The sequence below is a fragment of the Centruroides sculpturatus genome, unplaced genomic scaffold (genome assembly GCF_000671375.1).
Source record: "Centruroides sculpturatus isolate CEXI.00-Female unplaced genomic scaffold, Cexi_2.0 scaffold1643, whole genome shotgun sequence".
In the NCBI taxonomy this organism is placed as follows: domain Eukaryota; kingdom Metazoa; phylum Arthropoda; class Arachnida; order Scorpiones; family Buthidae; genus Centruroides; species Centruroides sculpturatus.
In genome coordinates this window covers 97,787-119,528 of record NW_019388065.1, presented here as the reverse complement: position 1 = coordinate 119,528, position 21,742 = coordinate 97,787, and the positions used below count along the sequence as shown (strand labels likewise).

Genomic DNA, 21,742 nt, shown 5'->3' with positions numbered 1-21,742 from the left:
GTGTACTGTGTAGTGCTGTGAGAATAATCCATTATTCCTATCAAGAACAAACAGACATGATATTCACATACAGGAAAGCAATTGGGAATGTTCAAGAGACTGCAACTGTACCATAGTTATATCCAATGGCAGACTATAAAAATGGGGACACAAACTATAAAAATGAGCATCACACATTATGCAATAAAGCTTCAAACTCTATAATTCAACATTGGATCAGCACTCTCACAAGATGACTCTGATTGTACTAGATGCTAACTTAGCTTTGAAAACAAGGAATGCAGTTTTGGTCAACATAAAATGATGCATGGGACAATGGACAAATATCATTCATTAGTTTCTTTTATATTTGTAGAATAGGCTAGAAGTCATAAATTTTCTGTACTTTATTGATAATGGGCACCCTTGGGGATTAGGAAAAAAGCAACCGAGACAAAAAAGCAGGGCACATGCCCCAAGTGCTCCAATGTACGAGCACACCTGGTTATATCAAGAGATGATGCGTGACCACTTGCATTGAGACCAATGGAGGATATTTTGAGCATCTGTTGTGATTATAACATGAGATATGTTTGCCACACTGTTGTGTGATGTTATATCCTGTGTGTACAGTTCATGACACTAATCATATCAATTATCTTAGAACCAGTATATTTCAAGATGTGTTAATAGGACTATTTTTGTTCGTTGACCTGCCAGGAATCCACTTGAGTTTATCTCTTAGTTTGAAACCATTCTACATATTTTCAATGAAAGAAAAAATATAAAAAGAATGCAGAGTAACTGAAATCATAACAGTAGCATTTTAATAAGGAAAACAATGATTATAGAAAAACACTAATTCAAACACTATTAAAGTTAGGCAAATATATAAAAATATAGAATGAGTTATCAGCTGTTAATTTAATTAAAACAACTGAAGGTATATCATCAAACATAAAAAAAACTTTGGGAATGAACAGAAGCTATTTGGAATAATAATGAATCAGGAATCTGCAGAAAGTTAAGTGATACAATGCCTAACATAATCCAGGAAATTTAAGTTGTAAAATATAGTTTTGTATTAAATGATTTTTTGCATTTTTCTAGTTCATTTATTGAGTTAATGACTATTTTTGAAACTATCGTATACTTCAGAATATGCTTTAATGCATTTCATTTTTTGTTTTAAACTGCATATAAACATTATTATTAACATTATAAACATTATTTTAAACTTCATATAAAATTCATTTATAAATAGGAAATTCAACAATTTAAATTAATTGTTTTATAAATTTTTGTAAAATTGTGTAAAAACTGACTCGTTTATGATACCATCAAAATATCACACATCTTCAAATATATCAATTCTTACAAATGCATTTAAAAAGAAAGTTTACATGCGTTTAAAAAAATAAGACTTTTTACCTTGCACCTCTGAACATTTTTCTTGAAGTAACTTATCATTTGAATCCTTCAAATAACTGATGTAAACAACAGCTTGTTCCAAAATTTCATTTATACACTAATAAAAATAAATAAATATCATTTGACTCTAGATAATAATTTATTTTCAATTATTTGAAATATTTATTCAAAACATTTAATTAATAAAAGCTTAAAAAAATAAAAAAACCATTACATTAAATCTATAATGGATTTCATTATGTAATTTCATGAAAATCCTATTTAACATGCAATACTGCCAAGACTGGTTTGTCTATTAAGTCTAAGTTATTCATAATAATTTATACTCCATGATAGTTTATATCAATAAAATATTAGAAAGTTTTTCTTATGGCAAATTACTTTTTATTATATATTGTTATTAAATAATAATAATAATAATACTTCTAAANGAATCGGTTAATTTTTATAGCAGAAAACCTTAAACTTCAGTCCGTAAACTTCACATGTGTGGGGCTGTGATTGGCTCATGTATTTAAGGATTCCTACAACGTAAAATTCTTATAAAGTAGAACGTATCTAAGCGTTATAGGGGGTCTACTGTATGCTACTAAGTGCAACAATTGTTTGAAATTTATTTGCAAAGTGCATAGTTCCACAACAATGCTATGTAATAATTGTAAAAACTGAACTACATAACTCGTTTAAATGTTCCTGAGTCTTAAAAGTAGAAGTGATTATATTACCTGTGGTTGTTTAACAAATCTCAGTTAGACGCTATAAGAGTTACTTTTTTATGAGATTAGTTTCTTAAGAATAAGGGAAAAAAATTTTCGTTAAAAACTTCCAAAACGGTAAAATTTTGTATTGTAAGAAAAGCAAACACAAAAAGTTGTAATATTTTTGTGATCTCTTGTAATAATTAAGTAAACAATATATATAAATAAAAAAAAGTTGATTACAGTCGACCCCTCCTATAAGATCATAGATAAGTTCCATTCTTTAGGAATCCCATTTCTTACGAGTCCTTCCTATCACTTTTATTTGACTATTCAAATGTGCTTATCAATTGTTCCATTACATAAAACATGTCTCCAGCAAGTGCCCAAGTGATTATATATATATAAATAAAAAAAAATTGCAATATTCAAAAACACCAACAAAGTAAAGGTATATGAAAAAGATAAAAGTAATATGTTAATTATACTCAGTATATCATAACACAACACACATCTATTTCTTATTAGTTTTGAAATCAAAATGGACATTAATTTGATATCTTCAGGTTTTCAATCATGCTTAAGCAACTTTTAAAGTTTTATAAAGTTTTCTAAAATTAACTATAATTATGAGTTTAAAATAAATTAGTTTATAAAATAAAATATAAAAATTAATAGTAATCTTAATGATTAGTTATCATTTAACATAAATTACTGTAATTCTTTATTCTTGAACAAAGTGATATAATTTTTTATGGTATAGTTACATCGAGAATCATGGCAATTCTTTGCATCAAGTGAAAAAGTCACTGACTAGTCAGTCAGTGACTTTTTCACTTGATGTTTTTCACTTGACTATATATATACAGGAATTAAGAGTTGCTGATTTTCAGTGGTTGATATCTCACCCCAAACACCTATAGTAAGTATATTCAAAGATATTCATATCTTATTTGAAAGATACTCATTTTCTTAGGTAGTGTACAAAATTTTGGGTTTTCTGTAAAGGGAGTGCAAAAATCACCAAAAAAGCTGTACTTTCTTCTTCTTTTCTTCACCTAGCACTGCAGGTGCTCTTAGGGAAAATAACTACTGGGTATAGAAAGCTCAAATTTTAAACTTAAGCATTACTCATTATCAGTGAAGTGCTGGTGAAACTTCCGAGTCAACAGATCAAAGTTTATGGGGTTTCCCATAGAGCTATTTTACTTTTATCACTTAATTTTATGCTTGTAAAGATAAAATTGCATCAAAACAACAGATTTTTGTTGAAATTTAACCCAGGATTAAAAAAAGCTCAAACTTATGCAAATTAGAACATTTTATAATGATTTTACTAACGACACATTGAAAGCTTTTGGTTGGCAGCAGTCATGTTGCCAAGCACCAACCGAACTGTACTTCATCATCTCAGGTCTTGATGTAATAATCAATAACCAAAAAATAGTTGATATCCAAACAAAAATGTCTGAGATGTAAAAGAATTGCGCCAAATAAAAAATTATGACAATTTGGATGACGGTCAAATTTTTTCTTAGGAGTTTTGCTATGGTAAGCTTGGCATTTAAAAGCAGTACTCACAAGATCTTTTACCTGTATTAATGTTTTTTACATTCTGCATTGAAGCATTAAGTTTATCTTTATCAAAGAAAAAATTCTAAAAAAATTTGACTGTCATAATTTTTTACTTGGCACAATTCTTTTAAATCTCAGATGTTGTTGTTTGGATTAAAAAACATCTTTAATTTAAATATCAAATTTCAACTTTAAAAATCAATATTTTAAGTTTTGTTAAAATCTATTTTCTAGAAAAAAAATCTCCAAACATTGTAAAACAGATAAAAACCAATAAAATAATATTAATTTACTATATTTAATCACCTTTTTAATAACTTGTTCATTAACTGAATAAAAAATTTATTTTTTTTGATTAAAATACAAAACAAGGAAGATTTTTGTTAAATTACTTCTAAATTTTGCTGTTTAAACTTCCTGGTTTATTATAATAGTTTTATTTTTCATTAATTTGAATAACTGCAAGTTTATCAAATACATTTTCTAATTTAAAAGATGAACACACTCTTCTTTAAATGTAGAGAAAATTAATGAAATGTTATTAAAATTATTTAGGATTTTTGACATAAAATCATGAAGATCAATCACTTGTTGTTGAAATAAATTTTTAAAATTAGTTATATGAATTTTAAGTTGACCTTTCTCAACTTTCCAACAGTTAATGCTGGAAAGTGTAAGAAAGGTGTGAATTAGGGTTTCTCATTTCCCGGTATTTTGCTTGTCCCGGGATCCCGGGATAAAAGTGAACTGTTTCCCGGGATAGAATTAATTATTTTTAAGGTATACAAAATATCTTGAAATCAAATGATATAATTATTTTCCATTTTTTAAAGTAATTTTAAAGTTTTGTAACCTCCAAAATCATATTAATAATGCTGTGTTAGGTCTATAGGCCTATAATAAAAATTACCTTTAAATAACGNTATTGAAAAATATAAAAACAATAAAAAATTATACTTCAGATGTTAATTTAGTATCAAAAACGTAAAATATTTGAGTAGCCCGAGAAATAGCCAAAGATTGCAGCGCCACAGCACTAGCGAAAATTTAAATTCGCCGACTGGAATGCTTTCGGATAACGGACGTTTCGGATAACCAGCTTTCGGATAAACGACGCTCTACTGTATATATGAACACATTTATACATTTGAACACAATAATAACATTTTGAGTCTTTCAAAGTTCTTCATTACAAATATCAAAAGTTTGAAAATGTTAAAAAAAATTTAATTTAATTTAATTTATTGATGTGAAGTGTTAATAAGTTATACAACTATCTACAATTTTGCTCATTACAAGCAGATCTGACCTACAACAGTATTAACCAGCTTAGGTGAAGTACAAGAATGATTTAATCAACAAATTAATTGAATTACTACAACAAATTAATGTAAAATTATGAAAGTCTAGATTGTATGAGAATCTGTATGCCAAAACAGATATATTTAACTTATAAAAATTTGTGCATGCCAAATCTATCTAGATTGAATGAGTAATGTTAAAGAGATAAACTGAATATAGTTTAATTAGAATAAATTAGAAAAGTTTATTGAAAATGGATGATAAACCAAACTAAATATGAAACTAAAATGTAAAAAAAATATTGAAATTAAATCATATAATTTTAATGCCATTTCCATAAAATTTATTTCATCAAAATGACTTCATTGAACTGATTTTGAAATATTCATATTGAAGTGATTATTATACAGTATAAAAATTACATCATATGACATAAATCTGAACATTTAAAACATGAAAATGTGATTTCAAAAGAACAGTGGAACTCAGATTAAAAATAATCTCTTAAAACATTATATATGAATATTTATGTGATATTATGTAACATATATTTTTAATATGAATTCTAAAAAATTCCAAATTATCTGCACTATGAAGTTAGAACTCTGTACAGAGAAAATTCTCATATGAAATGACTGTACCAAGAACTGCTTTGCAGTAGCCGAAGTACAATCACTTGACAAAAAAATGCAGACTAATTTGTATCTTAAACTGGATATGCTTTACACTCTACTTGATACAGAAAGTTATATTCATGAAGAATTATTAATATAACATTTGATCAGTATAAAAATTGTCCCAATAAAGAAACTAATTTTGCCTTTTATTTTGTATTACATATTGAATATGTTTTAAGAACAGAATAGAAAGTAATAATTCATGAAAAAATCTTAGTATTGTCAGTATAAATGTTTGATACAAAAAACAATGTAGAAGCAATTATCATCTTATTCAATACTTATATCAAAAATTTAAATATTTTTTAAACTTAATTTTTGGAATTAATATAAAAAATTTTAATACTTAGAAATCACAACTTTAAATTTTTCACTAGATTAATTTTTATATTGAATTTTGTTAAGGAATTTATATATACAGGCAGTGCTTGACTTTCAGACAAAATGCATTCCTAAGGATGTGTACAAAAGTCCAGAAGTTGAGCAACAGAATTATACATTATAAAAAAGTTCTGTGCCCAGTAAAACAAAAAAAAAAAAAAAAAAAAAAAAAAAAAAAAAAAAAAAAAAAAAAAAAAAAAAAAAAAAAAAAAAAAAAAAAAAAAAAAAAAAAAAAAAAAAAAAAAAAAAAAAAAAAAAAAAAAAAAAAAAAAAAAAAAAAAAAAAAAAAAAAAAAAAAAAAAAAAAAAAAAAAAAAAAAAAAAAAAAAAAAAAAAAAAAAAAAAAAAAAAAAAAAAAAAAAAAAAAAAAAAAAAAAAAAAAAAAAAAAAAAAAAAAAAAAAAAAAAAAAAAAAAAAAAAAAAAAAAAAAAAAAAAAAAAAAAAAAAAAAAAAAAAAAAAAAAAAAAAAAAAAAAAAAAAAAAAAAAAAAAAAAAAAAAAAAAAAAAAAAAAAAAAAAAAAAAAAAAAAAAAAAAAAAAAAAAAAAAAAAAAAAAAAAAAAAAAAAAAAAAAAAAAAAAAAAAAAAAAAAAAAAAAAAAAAAAAAAAAAAAAAAAAAAAAAAAAAAAAAAAAAAAAAAAAAAAAAAAAAAAAAAAAAAAAAAAAAAAAAAAAAAAAAAAAAAAAAAAAAAAAAAAAAAAAAAAAAAAAAAAAAAAAAAAAAAAAAAAAAAAAAAAAAAAAAAAAAAAAAAAAAAAAAAAAAAAAAAAAAAAAAAAAAAAAAAAAAAAAAAAAAAAAAAAAAAAAAAAAAAAAAAAAAAAAAAAAAAAAAAAAAAAAAAAAAAAAAAAAAAAAAAAAAAAAAAAAAAAAAAAAAAAAAAAAAAAAAAAAAAAAAAAAAAAAAAAAAAAAAAAAAAAAAAAAAAAAAAAAAAAAAAAAAAAAAAAAAAAAAAAAAAAAAAAAAAAAAAAAAAAAAAAAAAAAAAAAAAAAAAAAAAAAAAAAAAAAAAAAAAAAAAAAAAAAAAAAAAAAAAAAAAAAAAAAAAAAAAAAAAAAAAAAAAAAAAAAAAAAAAAAAAAAAAAAAAAAAAAAAAAAAAAAAAAAAAAAAAAAAAAAAAAAAAAAAAAAAAAAAAAAAAAAAAAAAAAAAAAAAAAAAAAAAAAAAAAAAAAAAAAAAAAAAAAAAAAAAAAAAAAAAAAAAAAAAAAAAAAAAAAAAAAAAAAAAAAAAAAAAAAAAAAAAAAAAAAAAAAAAAAAAAAAAAAAAAAAAAAAAAAAAAAAAAAAAAAAAAAAAAAAAAAAAAAAAAAAAAAAAAAAAAAAAAAAAAAAAAAAAAAAAAAAAAAAAAAAAAAAAAAAAAAAAAAAAAAAAAAAAAAAAAAAAAAAAAAAAAAAAAAAAAAAAAAAAAAAAAAAAAAAAAAAAAAAAAAAAAAAAAAAAAAAAAAAAAAAAAAAAAAAAAAAAAAAAAAAAAAAAAAAAAAAAAAAAAAAAAAAAAAAAAAAAAAAAAAAAAAAAAAAAAAAAAAAAAAAAAAAAAAAAAAAAAAAAAAAAAAAAAAAAAAAAAAAAAAAAAAAAAAAAAAAAAAAAAAAAAAAAAAAAAAAAAAAAAAAAAAAAAAAAAAAAAAAAAAAAAAAAAAAAAAAAAAAAAAAAAAAAAAAAAAAAAAAAAAAAAAAAAAAAAAAAAAAAAAAAAAAAAAAAAAAAAAAAAAAAAAAAAAAAAAAAAAAAAAAAAAAAAAAAAAAAAAAAAAAAAAAAAAAAAAAAAAAAAAAAAAAAAAAAAAAAAAAAAAAAAAAAAAAAAAAAAAAAAAAAAAAAAAAAAAAAAAAAAAAAAAAAAAAAAAAAAAAAAAAAAAAAAAAAAAAAAAAAAAAAAAAAAAAAAAAAAAAAAAAAAAAAAAAAAAAAAAAAAAAAAAAAAAAAAAAAAAAAAAAAAAAAAAAAAAAAAAAAAAAAAAAAAAAAAAAAAAAAAAAAAAAAAAAAAAAAAAAAAAAAAAAAAAAAAAAAAAAAAAAAAAAAAAAAAAAAAAAAAAAAAAAAAAAAAAAAAAAAAAAAAAAAAAAAAAAAAAAAAAAAAAAAAAAAAAAAAAAAAAAAAAAAAAAAAAAAAAAAAAAAAAAAAAAAAAAAAAAAAAAAAAAAAAAAAAAAAAAAAAAAAAAAAAAAAAAAAAAAAAAAAAAAAAAAAAAAAAAAAAAAAAAAAAAAAAAAAAAAAAAAAAAAAAAAAAAAAAAAAAAAAAAAAAAAAAAAAAAAAAAAAAAAAAAAAAAAAAAAAAAAAAAAAAAAAAAAAAAAAAAAAAAAAAAAAAAAAAAAAAAAAAAAAAAAAAAAAAAAAAAAAAAAAAAAAAAAAAAAAAAAAAAAAAAAAAAAAAAAAAAAAAAAAAAAAAAAAAAAAAAAAAAAAAAAAAAAAAAAAAAAAAAAAAAAAAAAAAAAAAAAAAAAAAAAAAAAAAAAAAAAAAAAAAAAAAAAAAAAAAAAAAAAAAAAAAAAAAAAAAAAAAAAAAAAAAAAAAAAAAAAAAAAAAAAAAAAAAAAAAAAAAAAAAAAAAAAAAAAAAAAAAAAAAAAAAAAAAAAAAAAAAAAAAAAAAAAAAAAAAAAAAAAAAAAAAAAAAAAAAAAAAAAAAAAAAAAAAAAAAAAAAAAAAAAAAAAAAAAAAAAAAAAAAAAAAAAAAAAAAAAAAAAAAAAAAAAAAAAAAAAAAAAAAAAAAAAAAAAAAAAAAAAAAAAAAAAAAAAAAAAAAAAAAAAAAAAAAAAAAAAAAAAAAAAAAAAAAAAAAAAAAAAAAAAAAAAAAAAAAAAAAAAAAAAAAAAAAAAAAAAAAAAAAAAAAAAAAAAAAAAAAAAAAAAAAAAAAAAAAAAAAAAAAAAAAAAAAAAAAAAAAAAAAAAAAAAAAAAAAAAAAAAAAAAAAAAAAAAAAAAAAAAAAAAAAAAAAAAAAAAAAAAAAAAAAAAAAAAAAAAAAAAAAAAAAAAAAAAAAAAAAAAAAAAAAAAAAAAAAAAAAAAAAAAAAAAAAAAAAAAAAAAAAAAAAAAAAAAAAAAAAAAAAAAAAAAAAAAAAAAAAAAAAAAAAAAAAAAAAAAAAAAAAAAAAAAAAAAAAAAAAAAAAAAAAAAAAAAAAAAAAAAAAAAAAAAAAAAAAAAAAAAAAAAAAAAAAAAAAAAAAAAAAAAAAAAAAAAAAAAAAAAAAAAAAAAAAAAAAAAAAAAAAAAAAAAAAAAAAAAAAAAAAAAAAAAAAAAAAAAAAAAAAAAAAAAAAAAAAAAAAAAAAAAAAAAAAAAAAAAAAAAAAAAAAAAAAAAAAAAAAAAAAAAAAAAAAAAAAAAAAAAAAAAAAAAAAAAAAAAAAAAAAAAAAAAAAAAAAAAAAAAAAAAAAAAAAAAAAAAAAAAAAAAAAAAAAAAAAAAAAAAAAAAAAAAAAAAAAAAAAAAAAAAAAAAAAAAAAAAAAAAAAAAAAAAAAAAAAAAAAAAAAAAAAAAAAAAAAAAAAAAAAAAAAAAAAAAAAAAAAAAAAAAAAAAAAAAAAAAAAAAAAAAAAAAAAAAAAAAAAAAAAAAAAAAAAAAAAAAAAAAAAAAAAAAAAAAAAAAAAAAAAAAAAAAAAAAAAAAAAAAAAAAAAAAAAAAAAAAAAAAAAAAAAAAAAAAAAAAAAAAAAAAAAAAAAAAAAAAAAAAAAAAAAAAAAAAAAAAAAAAAAAAAAAAAAAAAAAAAAAAAAAAAAAAAAAAAAAAAAAAAAAAAAAAAAAAAAAAAAAAAAAAAAAAAAAAAAAAAAAAAAAAAAAAAAAAAAAAAAAAAAAAAAAAAAAAAAAAAAAAAAAAAAAAAAAAAAAAAAAAAAAAAAAAAAAAAAAAAAAAAAAAAAAAAAAAAAAAAAAAAAAAAAAAAAAAAAAAAAAAAAAAAAAAAAAAAAAAAAAAAAAAAAAAAAAAAAAAAAAAAAAAAAAAAAAAAAAAAAAAAAAAAAAAAAAAAAAAAAAAAAAAAAAAAAAAAAAAAAAAAAAAAAAAAAAAAAAAAAAAAAAAAAAAAAAAAAAAAAAAAAAAAAAAAAAAAAAAAAAAAAAAAAAAAAAAAAAAAAAAAAAAAAAAAAAAAAAAAAAAAAAAAAAAAAAAAAAAAAAAAAAAAAAAAAAAAAAAAAAAAAAAAAAAAAAAAAAAAAAAAAAAAAAAAAAAAAAAAAAAAAAAAAAAAAAAAAAAAAAAAAAAAAAAAAAAAAAAAAAAAAAAAAAAAAAAAAAAAAAAAAAAAAAAAAAAAAAAAAAAAAAAAAAAAAAAAAAAAAAAAAAAAAAAAAAAAAAAAAAAAAAAAAAAAAAAAAAAAAAAAAAAAAAAAAAAAAAAAAAAAAAAAAAAAAAAAAAAAAAAAAAAAAAAAAAAAAAAAAAAAAAAAAAAAAAAAAAAAAAAAAAAAAAAAAAAAAAAAAAAAAAAAAAAAAAAAAAAAAAAAAAAAAAAAAAAAAAAAAAAAAAAAAAAAAAAAAAAAAAAAAAAAAAAAAAAAAAAAAAAAAAAAAAAAAAAAAAAAAAAAAAAAAAAAAAAAAAAAAAAAAAAAAAAAAAAAAAAAAAAAAAAAAAAAAAAAAAAAAAAAAAAAAAAAAAAAAAAAAAAAAAAAAAAAAAAAAAAAAAAAAAAAAAAAAAAAAAAAAAAAAAAAAAAAAAAAAAAAAAAAAAAAAAAAAAAAAAAAAAAAAAAAAAAAAAAAAAAAAAAAAAAAAAAAAAAAAAAAAAAAAAAAAAAAAAAAAAAAAAAAAAAAAAAAAAAAAAAAAAAAAAAAAAAAAAAAAAAAAAAAAAAAAAAAAAAAAAAAAAAAAAAAAAAAAAAAAAAAAAAAAAAAAAAAAAAAAAAAAAAAAAAAAAAAAAAAAAAAAAAAAAAAAAAAAAAAAAAAAAAAAAAAAAAAAAAAAAAAAAAAAAAAAAAAAAAAAAAAAAAAAAAAAAAAAAAAAAAAAAAAAAAAAAAAAAAAAAAAAAAAAAAAAAAAAAAAAAAAAAAAAAAAAAAAAAAAAAAAAAAAAAAAAAAAAAAAAAAAAAAAAAAAAAAAAAAAAAAAAAAAAAAAAAAAAAAAAAAAAAAAAAAAAAAAAAAAAAAAAAAAAAAAAAAAAAAAAAAAAAAAAAAAAAAAAAAAAAAAAAAAAAAAAAAAAAAAAAAAAAAAAAAAAAAAAAAAAAAAAAAAAAAAAAAAAAAAAAAAAAAAAAAAAAAAAAAAAAAAAAAAAAAAAAAAAAAAAAAAAAAAAAAAAAAAAAAAAAAAAAAAAAAAAAAAAAAAAAAAAAAAAAAAAAAAAAAAAAAAAAAAAAAAAAAAAAAAAAAAAAAAAAAAAAAAAAAAAAAAAAAAAAAAAAAAAAAAAAAAAAAAAAAAAAAAAAAAAAAAAAAAAAAAAAAAAAAAAAAAAAAAAAAAAAAAAAAAAAAAAAAAAAAAAAAAAAAAAAAAAAAAAAAAAAAAAAAAAAAAAAAAAAAAAAAAAAAAAAAAAAAAAAAAAAAAAAAAAAAAAAAAAAAAAAAAAAAAAAAAAAAAAAAAAAAAAAAAAAAAAAAAAAAAAAAAAAAAAAAAAAAAAAAAAAAAAAAAAAAAAAAAAAAAAAAAAAAAAAAAAAAAAAAAAAAAAAAAAAAAAAAAAAAAAAAAAAAAAAAAAAAAAAAAAAAAAAAAAAAAAAAAAAAAAAAAAAAAAAAAAAAAAAAAAAAAAAAAAAAAAAAAAAAAAAAAAAAAAAAAAAAAAAAAAAAAAAAAAAAAAAAAAAAAAAAAAAAAAAAAAAAAAAAAAAAAAAAAAAAAAAAAAAAAAAAAAAAAAAAAAAAAAAAAAAAAAAAAAAAAAAAAAAAAAAAAAAAAAAAAAAAAAAAAAAAAAAAAAAAAAAAAAAAAAAAAAAAAAAAAAAAAAAAAAAAAAAAAAAAAAAAAAAAAAAAAAAAAAAAAAAAAAAAAAAAAAAAAAAAAAAAAAAAAAAAAAAAAAAAAAAAAAAAAAAAAAAAAAAAAAAAAAAAAAAAAAAAAAAAAAAAAAAAAAAAAAAAAAAAAAAAAAAAAAAAAAAAAAAAAAAAAAAAAAAAAAAAAAAAAAAAAAAAAAAAAAAAAAAAAAAAAAAAAAAAAAAAAAAAAAAAAAAAAAAAAAAAAAAAAAAAAAAAAAAAAAAAAAAAAAAAAAAAAAAAAAAAAAAAAAAAAAAAAAAAAAAAAAAAAAAAAAAAAAAAAAAAAAAAAAAAAAAAAAAAAAAAAAAAAAAAAAAAAAAAAAAAAAAAAAAAAAAAAAAAAAAAAAAAAAAAAAAAAAAAAAAAAAAAAAAAAAAAAAAAAAAAAAAAAAAAAAAAAAAAAAAAAAAAAAAAAAAAAAAAAAAAAAAAAAAAAAAAAAAAAAAAAAAAAAAAAAAAAAAAAAAAAAAAAAAAAAAAAAAAAAAAAAAAAAAAAAAAAAAAAAAAAAAAAAAAAAAAAAAAAAAAAAAAAAAAAAAAAAAAAAAAAAAAAAAAAAAAAAAAAAAAAAAAAAAAAAAAAAAAAAAAAAAAAAAAAAAAAAAAAAAAAAAAAAAAAAAAAAAAAAAAAAAAAAAAAAAAAAAAAAAAAAAAAAAAAAAAAAAAAAAAAAAAAAAAAAAAAAAAAAAAAAAAAAAAAAAAAAAAAAAAAAAAAAAAAAAAAAAAAAAAAAAAAAAAAAAAAAAAAAAAAAAAAAAAAAAAAAAAAAAAAAAAAAAAAAAAAAAAAAAAAAAAAAAAAAAAAAAAAAAAAAAAAAAAAAAAAAAAAAAAAAAAAAAAAAAAAAAAAAAAAAAAAAAAAAAAAAAAAAAAAAAAAAAAAAAAAAAAAAAAAAAAAAAAAAAAAAAAAAAAAAAAAAAAAAAAAAAAAAAAAAAAAAAAAAAAAAAAAAAAAAAAAAAAAAAAAAAAAAAAAAAAAAAAAAAAAAAAAAAAAAAAAAAAAAAAAAAAAAAAAAAAAAAAAAAAAAAAAAAAAAAAAAAAAAAAAAAAAAAAAAAAAAAAAAAAAAAAAAAAAAAAAAAAAAAAAAAAAAAAAAAAAAAAAAAAAAAAAAAAAAAAAAAAAAAAAAAAAAAAAAAAAAAAAAAAAAAAAAAAAAAAAAAAAAAAAAAAAAAAAAAAAAAAAAAAAAAAAAAAAAAAAAAAAAAAAAAAAAAAAAAAAAAAAAAAAAAAAAAAAAAAAAAAAAAAAAAAAAAAAAAAAAAAAAAAAAAAAAAAAAAAAAAAAAAAAAAAAAAAAAAAAAAAAAAAAAAAAAAAAAAAAAAAAAAAAAAAAAAAAAAAAAAAAAAAAAAAAAAAAAAAAAAAAAAAAAAAAAAAAAAAAAAAAAAAAAAAAAAAAAAAAAAAAAAAAAAAAAAAAAAAAAAAAAAAAAAAAAAAAAAAAAAAAAAAAAAAAAAAAAAAAAAAAAAAAAAAAAAAAAAAAAAAAAAAAAAAAAAAAAAAAAAAAAAAAAAAAAAAAAAAAAAAAAAAAAAAAAAAAAAAAAAAAAAAAAAAAAAAAAAAAAAAAAAAAAAAAAAAAAAAAAAAAAAAAAAAAAAAAAAAAAAAAAAAAAAAAAAAAAAAAAAAAAAAAAAAAAAAAAAAAAAAAAAAAAAAAAAAAAAAAAAAAAAAAAAAAAAAAAAAAAAAAAAAAAAAAAAAAAAAAAAAAAAAAAAAAAAAAAAAAAAAAAAAAAAAAAAAAAAAAAAAAAAAAAAAAAAAAAAAAAAAAAAAAAAAAAAAAAAAAAAAAAAAAAAAAAAAAAAAAAAAAAAAAAAAAAAAAAAAAAAAAAAAAAAAAAAAAAAAAAAAAAAAAAAAAAAAAAAAAAAAAAAAAAAAAAAAAAAAAAAAAAAAAAAAAAAAAAAAAAAAAAAAAAAAAAAAAAAAAAAAAAAAAAAAAAAAAAAAAAAAAAAAAAAAAAAAAAAAAAAAAAAAAAAAAAAAAAAAAAAAAAAAAAAAAAAAAAAAAAAAAAAAAAAAAAAAAAAAAAAAAAAAAAAAAAAAAAAAAAAAAAAAAAAAAAAAAAAAAAAAAAAAAAAAAAAAAAAAAAAAAAAAAAAAAAAAAAAAAAAAAAAAAAAAAAAAAAAAAAAAAAAAAAAAAAAAAAAAAAAAAAAAAAAAAAAAAAAAAAAAAAAAAAAAAAAAAAAAAAAAAAAAAAAAAAAAAAAAAAAAAAAAAAAAAAAAAAAAAAAAAAAAAAAAAAAAAAAAAAAAAAAAAAAAAAAAAAAAAAAAAAAAAAAAAAAAAAAAAAAAAAAAAAAAAAAAAAAAAAAAAAAAAAAAAAAAAAAAAAAAAAAAAAAAAAAAAAAAAAAAAAAAAAAAAAAAAAAAAAAAAAAAAAAAAAAAAAAAAAAAAAAAAAAAAAANTTATTGAAGCTACTGGGCATGGTTAAAACTCAAGACAGCGTAAGCACAATTATTCCAGATATTACAGGTTCCGACAAGTAAAGAATTTTTATAGTCATGCCACAAATAAGCTATATATTGATTATTGACCATTTGTGACATGCTATAACGAGCAAAAATTTAAAAAAACTAATAGGTAGGTTTAAAATTAATAAATACAAATGTATTCTGGCAGTGAATGAGTTAATTATGCTTTCTATTTGCAAAACTCCTCAACCTTAACACAAAATAAGAAAAAAAGTGAATTTTTAAGAAATTTGCGGGATTTCCCAGGATAAGAAAAATTTCCCGGGATATTTCCCGGTTAAAAAAACAACCGGGATCCCGTTTCAGAAACCCTAGTGTGAATTTTCTTTATGGTATGTTTTTATAAGTAATCGACAATGCTAATGTTGGTTTATAAACAACCATGTAGAATGCTGTAAATATGCTTTTGAACAATATAAAGATTATATTATGGTAGTTCTTTATACTAGTAATTGGATAGCACAGATCTTACAAATATTTTAAAAGTGGATAAGACACAGTTTGGAATGAAATGCTTCATGTAACATATCTTAAGATATATAACTGGTTATAATTATTCGTGATCCAGTCATTTCATTGGCAAAAACTGAATTACAAACAACGCATGTAGCTATTTCAAACTAATTTCAATTATTCTTCAAATATTAAAGTCAAACAATCTACAAATTATCAGGCTACAATTAGGCTAAGTTTATAATTAGATATAAAGTAATTTGTCTAGAGGTAGGTGGTTAAGCCATCATTTCATGATAATTTTAATACTTATAATAAATTAATTTTAATTTAGAATTACTTTGTATTCTAATTATTATCTGTAGATAAATTAGTATGTATGTAATTATTAACTTAACCTAATCATAGCCCAATAACTAGACAGATTGTATGATTTTAATAAAAATTAAGTTTGTTGAGTTGTTCTTAAAATATATCCTCAAAATTAGGTTATGCTGAAACATAATCTAATTTTTTGTCTAACTTTCCTAATGTCTTGACAATCAGTATTTGTGATAGAAGTCCTTGTAAATATTTCTGAAATTTATATCAACAAATGTCAAATAGTGAAAAATTTTGACAAAAATACAACAAGACAAAGTAGTTGTTATATTTTTCCATTGTAATTATTGAATTTGCATATATTATATGATGTCTAATGCATCTATTGTTTAATTATTAATTAATGCATTTATATTTAAATATAAAAGAAATATATCATAAAAGCCAACAAACTAATTGAATATAATTAATATGATGTTTAGTTTACGTAAGTTATGTTAACCAGTTAAACAAATACAAGATGTCCCAAAAGACATTTGACTAAGATACTTTAAACAATATTTTAAAAATGATAAAAACTAGTTTGGAATACTTGCATGTTATGCTGTTTGTTTTGCTAGTTTTAACTATAGTAGAGCGTCGTTTATCCGAATCAATTGGGAACTGAGGTTGTTCGGATAACCGAATATATTACAAAAAAATATATTAACCTATCCCATACTGAAATTATTCTCCATTGCGTGTCGCTTTGCGTTGAATTTTTGATGTTAAGCCTAACGTAAATTTTTAAAAATAATAATCATGGCTATTGTATCTTTAAAAATTATTTCTTTATTTTGTACAAATAAAATAAATATATTGAAAAATATAAAAACAAAAAAATTAGATTTTGGAAGTTAATCTAGTATCAAAAACATTCAATTCAGCATGACACAGTCCAAATGGAACGCTTTCGGTTAACTGACGTTTCAGTTGATTGGCTTTCGGATAAACGATGCTCTACTGTATTATTAAAGTAATCTTATATATATGTATATTGGTTGATTGAATTTTGAACCTTCCTTCATATAATATTTAAGATATAAAATGAATTCAATGAAATTACTTAATGGATTCATTCATTTAATTTTCCTTGAAATATTTGTCTACTTTGTAATCAAATTACTGTATTAAGACTTATCTGCTTCTAAACAAGGAATATATTTAAAGTTTTTTTTTAAAAAATTCTTTTTGTTAAATATTATATTTAATATATTATTACTTTTATTATAGAGAAAAAATATGGCAATCGTTTGACCAATTGCCATATTTTTTTCTCTATATAACTGACTCCCAAGATTTTTAATTTTTGGACTCAAAGGACCTTGAAACATCAAGAAAAATGCAAAACAATTTGGGGTGTTTTTCTGTATGTATGGATGTATGTGTGAAGGCAGCATGATTTTGTTCACCCTCTTTAAAGCTTAATAACTTCTGTGCTTTTTGTTTAAAATTTCTGAAATTTTTCAGGGAGGTTTGTGTATAAGGAGGATTGATGCTTTTAAATTTTGATAGTCATAGGGCAAGGGGTGAGGAGATAGAAGGGGTCATGTGTCATATCTCAAGTGGAGTCTGACTTAAAGATTTTACTAATTATTAGCACTTAAAATTTTTTTTATAAAACTCATATCCACCCTTAAAATTAAGTTTTTTTAATAAAATGTTTGTTTAAGTTATGGCAACGCAACATTTGGGTGATTTGCCTAAGGGGATGCCTTCTGTGAGGTCTTTTTAAGGGAAACTGGCTCCTATTTACATGTTACAGACGTGGAGAAAACTCAGAATATTCCATGTGGCCAGCCCATCCAAGCGAGGTGCAAACCTACAACTGAACTCCCAGTGTTCAGGGTACAAAGACTGCTTGGCCACTGGTGGGCTTCTTTTTTTTTTTAAATAAAATGTCATAACAGATGGCACTACAGTAGAGCGTCGTTTATTCGAAAGCTGGTCAACCGAAATGTCAGTTAACCAAAAGCATTCTAGTCAGCAAATTTAAATTTCTGTTAGTGCTATGGTGCTGCAACCTTTGGCTATGTCTTGGGCTACTCCAATATTTTTTTGTTGGTGTGTGTGTTTTAGCTAGCAGCACTGGTACTTTTGTGTGGTGTTTTTCTGAGGACTGTGTGTTGGGACGTGCTGAATCGAACGTTTTTGATACTAGATTAACTTCTAAAGTATAATTTTTTTTTGTTTTTATATTTTTCAATATATTTATTTTGTTTGTATAAAATAAAGAAATAATTTTTAACGATACAATAACCACAATTATTATTATAAAAATTTTTGTTAGGCTTAGCATTGACAAAAATTCAATGCAAAGCGACACACAACGGAGAAAAATTTTAACATGGGATAGGTTAATATATTTTTTCGTACATAATCGGTTACCTGAAAAATAAGTTATCCAAACAACCCCAGTCCCCAATTGATTCGGATAAATGACGCTCTACTGTATATACAATTTTGAATGCTGTTGCAAAAATAGTCCAGTAATAAGTTAGGCAACTCATTACTGGATTTTTTTTAATGTTAATACAAAGTATCTAATTTTTTATTATAAAAAGTTCAATTGTAAAATAGATTGAAGAAAATCTTACTTGTTTCTTTCTGTTTTTATCTGGCAGTAATTCACCAATGCGAAGGATCCAACTATTTATTTTATCCTTACGACGGCGCTCTACCTCATTATGAACACGCCGTCTTCTGTCTTGGCCAGTAGCATTACCATTACTGCTCCTTTGTATATAAATTGTATATATTATTTTAAAAATACAATATATATATACATTTTTATAAAATGTTTTAAAACATATCTGAAAGAAAAAATTATAAAATTAATAGATATATTATATGTAATATTAAATCACAGAAATTATATATTTATTTAAAAAATGTTAATAAAAGCTATTTTTTTAATTAAAAAATTATAAACAGAAATTTAAATATATTAATCAATTTTTAATGAATACTAATTTAAAAAATAAATTTAGTTTTAATATACTGTAGGTAAAATATTAACCCTTCTACTCCAATGTGATGATATATCATCAGTTTGGCCTTAGATGAAACATATGGAATGACAATATTTTGTCATTATGTTTAATCAAAAATTCTCTGCATCATTGTACTTGTGTTTGGTGATATTTTATTGCTGCTCACTGCCTGTAAGTTATATGTACTGTATATGTATATATATACATACATATATACATGAGGTGTGTTTTTTTAAGTAAGTACCTTTTTAAAATAGGACTGCTGCAGTGCTACAGTCGGAACAGTACAGAACAAAGCTGACATTCATTGGCAGATTAGTAAGGTGCATGGAAAAAACATTATGAATGATGGAATGGTAAGAAAATGGGTTAGAGCATTTAAAGATGGCATACTAATGCCCATGACGAAAAGCATAATGGGCGACTGTCTGTCATTACTGAAGACTTGGTGCAAAAAGTTGATGCAAAAGTTCGAGAAAACAGATGCTTTTGTGAAATCCATGATTTTTACGCAGATATTGGAAAAATCTTTGTGAACAACTCTGTTGAAATAAACACTCTTGATGAGTATATTGGAGGTCACCAATTGTTGTCACACTTAGATGGGAAAGCTGACACTTAGTTGATCAGAATGCACCGTTAGTGTCAACAGAAGTCGATCACGTGACTCATTTCCCATGAAAAATGTATAAAAGCTCGAGCCCCCAGAAGCTCTGGGTGACCAAAGAAAGTTATACTTATTACTGTGTGCATCTTGTCTCCATGCTCCAGACATAGCGACCGAAAGGACATCGCCATATGACAAGACAACAACTTTAAACTTCAATCGCCATTCTACAGTTCCTGCACCAACTACGATTCATACGGCCCATTCAACGAATGCATATTAGTCATAGCCTTTTAGAGGTATTTGTATTTTCGAGCATTGTGAACTCTCTCTCTCAGAATAGTGAACTATTCTGTATTGTAGAGTGAACTTATTTAACTGCATTTAGCCTATGTATTGTTATAGCCTCATGTATCTTAGCTTTAATATAAACGCTTGTTTATTTTGTTTAACCTGTCATCTATCGTTGTACCTACCAACTTCCCTACGCCATCCCCACTCACTTTTTGCCCTCCTAGCCATCCTATGACCGCGAGATCAGGTTTTACCAACCTTGTGCAGTGTAAGTGGTCAGAAAGGATTAACCCCTGACCCTCTGCTTATCTCACACTTTACAATTTCATCATTATCTTATGATAACTTTTCTCAAGTTTCAAGAAGTGTTCTTTATGAAATTGTGACAAAACATTTAAATTATCGGAAGTTGTGCTCACGATAGATATCCAAAATGCTGACAGAGGTGCTCAAAACCAAACATTTAGCCAGTACTTTGACTTTCCTTGAATGGTATAGTGATGAAGGTGATGTGTTTTTAGGCCAAACTGTCACTGGCAATGAAACATGGGTGGCTCATGTTACACCAGAATCCAAGGAATGGAGGCATTCAACATCACCCAAGAAAGTCAAGTTCAAGCAAACAATTTCAGCCTGCAAAATCATGTGCACTGTGTTTTGGGACAGGCAGGGGGTGATATTGATAGATTTTTTGCCTCGGGATGACACAATAAATGCCGAGACATATAACTAGACTGTGTTGTGCAATCCAAAACAAAAGGTGTGACAAGCTCAGTAAAGGGATTGTTTTGCATCATGACAGTGCCTGTCCACACATGACTCAACAAACTCAAAATCTTATCACAATATATGGCTGGGAACAACTTGATCACCCACCGTATAGCCCTGATCTAGCACCTAGTGACTACCACTTGTTCCTCCACTTGAAAAAGCATCTAGATGGTCAGTACTACAACAATGATAATGATGTCAAAATGGCTGTACTGAAGTGGTTGGAAAATCAGGTGCCAGGTTTCTATGAGGATAGAATTCAGAAGCTGGTTGTATGATATGGTAAGTGCCTTAATATTGGAGGAAATTATGTCGAAAAGTAGATTAAAATATAGGCTTTCATGTAAGAATAAAATTGTTAAGAAAATTGAACTTTTATTCTTTTAATATCAAAATGGTACTTACTTAAAAACACACCTTTGACTGACTTAGCATATGCACAGTTGGACAATTCTCTGTATCCCTACCATAAAAGTTTGATCAATCCAAACTTTTCTTACAAAATACAATATGGCTATACAGATATGATACGGAGTTTATAACCATGCTATACGGATACGCCCTTACACTATGAAGTTTATAACGTGACCCTTACTTTTTAACTATAATTAGAGTCAGATAATGATATGAAGCAGTGATGCTATTGCCTTGCTGCTTCATACCACTAAGTAGCATTTTTCCTAATAAGCCATTCTTAAAAGAACTTAATTGTTTTGTCATAAAAATAGAAACATGCAAGGCTGTAACATTGCAAGAGATTGTAAATTGTAAAAGCACAACAGTATAAGTTTTCATTTCCATTATTAATTTCATGTAACTGAGATAGCATTTGCAAAGATTCTCATTTTATTATTTTTCACCACATGGCACTGACTATAATAATTCAAACAAACGGAGTTAGGAAATATTAGTCCAATACTTTGCATAATCCATCTAAGTAAAACAAAAACTCTGATTATATAGTTTTTATAAAATAATTTGTTACAATTATATGCATGTATTTAAAGGTTTATAACAAATATAAAATTATCATCTCACAGCAGATGATCATACATATATTTATTATATACATAGTTAAGATTTTTCTTGAGTAAGAAAACCCAATTAATAAATAAAATAAAATTCTAAAAGACAATTAATAATAGAATTTGGTTATCAATAATAATAATAATAATAATAATCTCTCCCCTGGTCACCACCTGGTCATGGTGGGAGAGCCCAATAATTTTACTGATCTACAGGGAAATGCAGACTGGAGCACAAACTCCTTGTAGGGACACAAAGGTCTATGGGGGAGACATGAAGCTAAGAGTGACCATACCCACATTCTGCGAAGATATTTATCATGGTAGTAACCAGATCAAAGTGTGATACCAGCTCAGATGTCGCCTGGGTTAACAAGGTCTGCGTTTGTGGGTTAGGTAGAAAATTTGTTTCATGTTCAAAAAATAGGCCACAGTCTCTCTTGGATACCGGTGGTGAAAGCAGCGCCGGCCCAAGCATGGCTACTGCAATGCCCTCAACAGATATGAGGAATCAACCTACCTTGGTGTTTCCGTGGCAATGCATCCACAGACCACAAAGGCTGGAAAACCACGCCAACGGATGAAATGGACATCAGAAATGAAGAAGTTTATTATAGCCTGATATTAAGGCGATCGTTTGGTGATTTAACAAGTTTATCATCTGCACTTACTACACCATCACAAAACTCGAAACAAACATGACAGCATACAGACAACAACTACATCATAGATTCACACAACAATATCCTCACCTCACTGTCACCAAAGAGTTGTTGATCAAAAAAAGAACAATTATACACAACAACCTTATCCCACAAACAACACTTGAACTTATCAAACAACAGGTTGCTGATCAAATACATCAACAGACAGAAACATTTAACATTAAT

The 21,742-nt window shown here is 18.5% G+C and overlaps 1 protein-coding gene across 2 annotated transcripts in view; it reads right to left on the bottom strand.

Annotated features, from left to right (window-relative positions):
- LOC111616765 (uncharacterized threonine-rich GPI-anchored glycoprotein PJ4664.02-like) overlaps positions 1–21,742 on the bottom strand; it is a 68,988-nt gene that overhangs the window by 11,058 nt on the left and 36,188 nt on the right. For both annotated transcript variants that reach the window (XM_023358134.1, XM_023358135.1), the window contains exons 4-5: positions 17,760–17,898; positions 1,411–1,507 (exon numbers count right to left, since the gene is read on the bottom strand). In XM_023358134.1, coding sequence (XP_023213902.1) covers positions 1,411–1,507; positions 17,760–17,898 — 236 coding nt within the window. The remainder of the gene's footprint in view (positions 1–1,410; positions 1,508–17,759; positions 17,899–21,742) is intronic.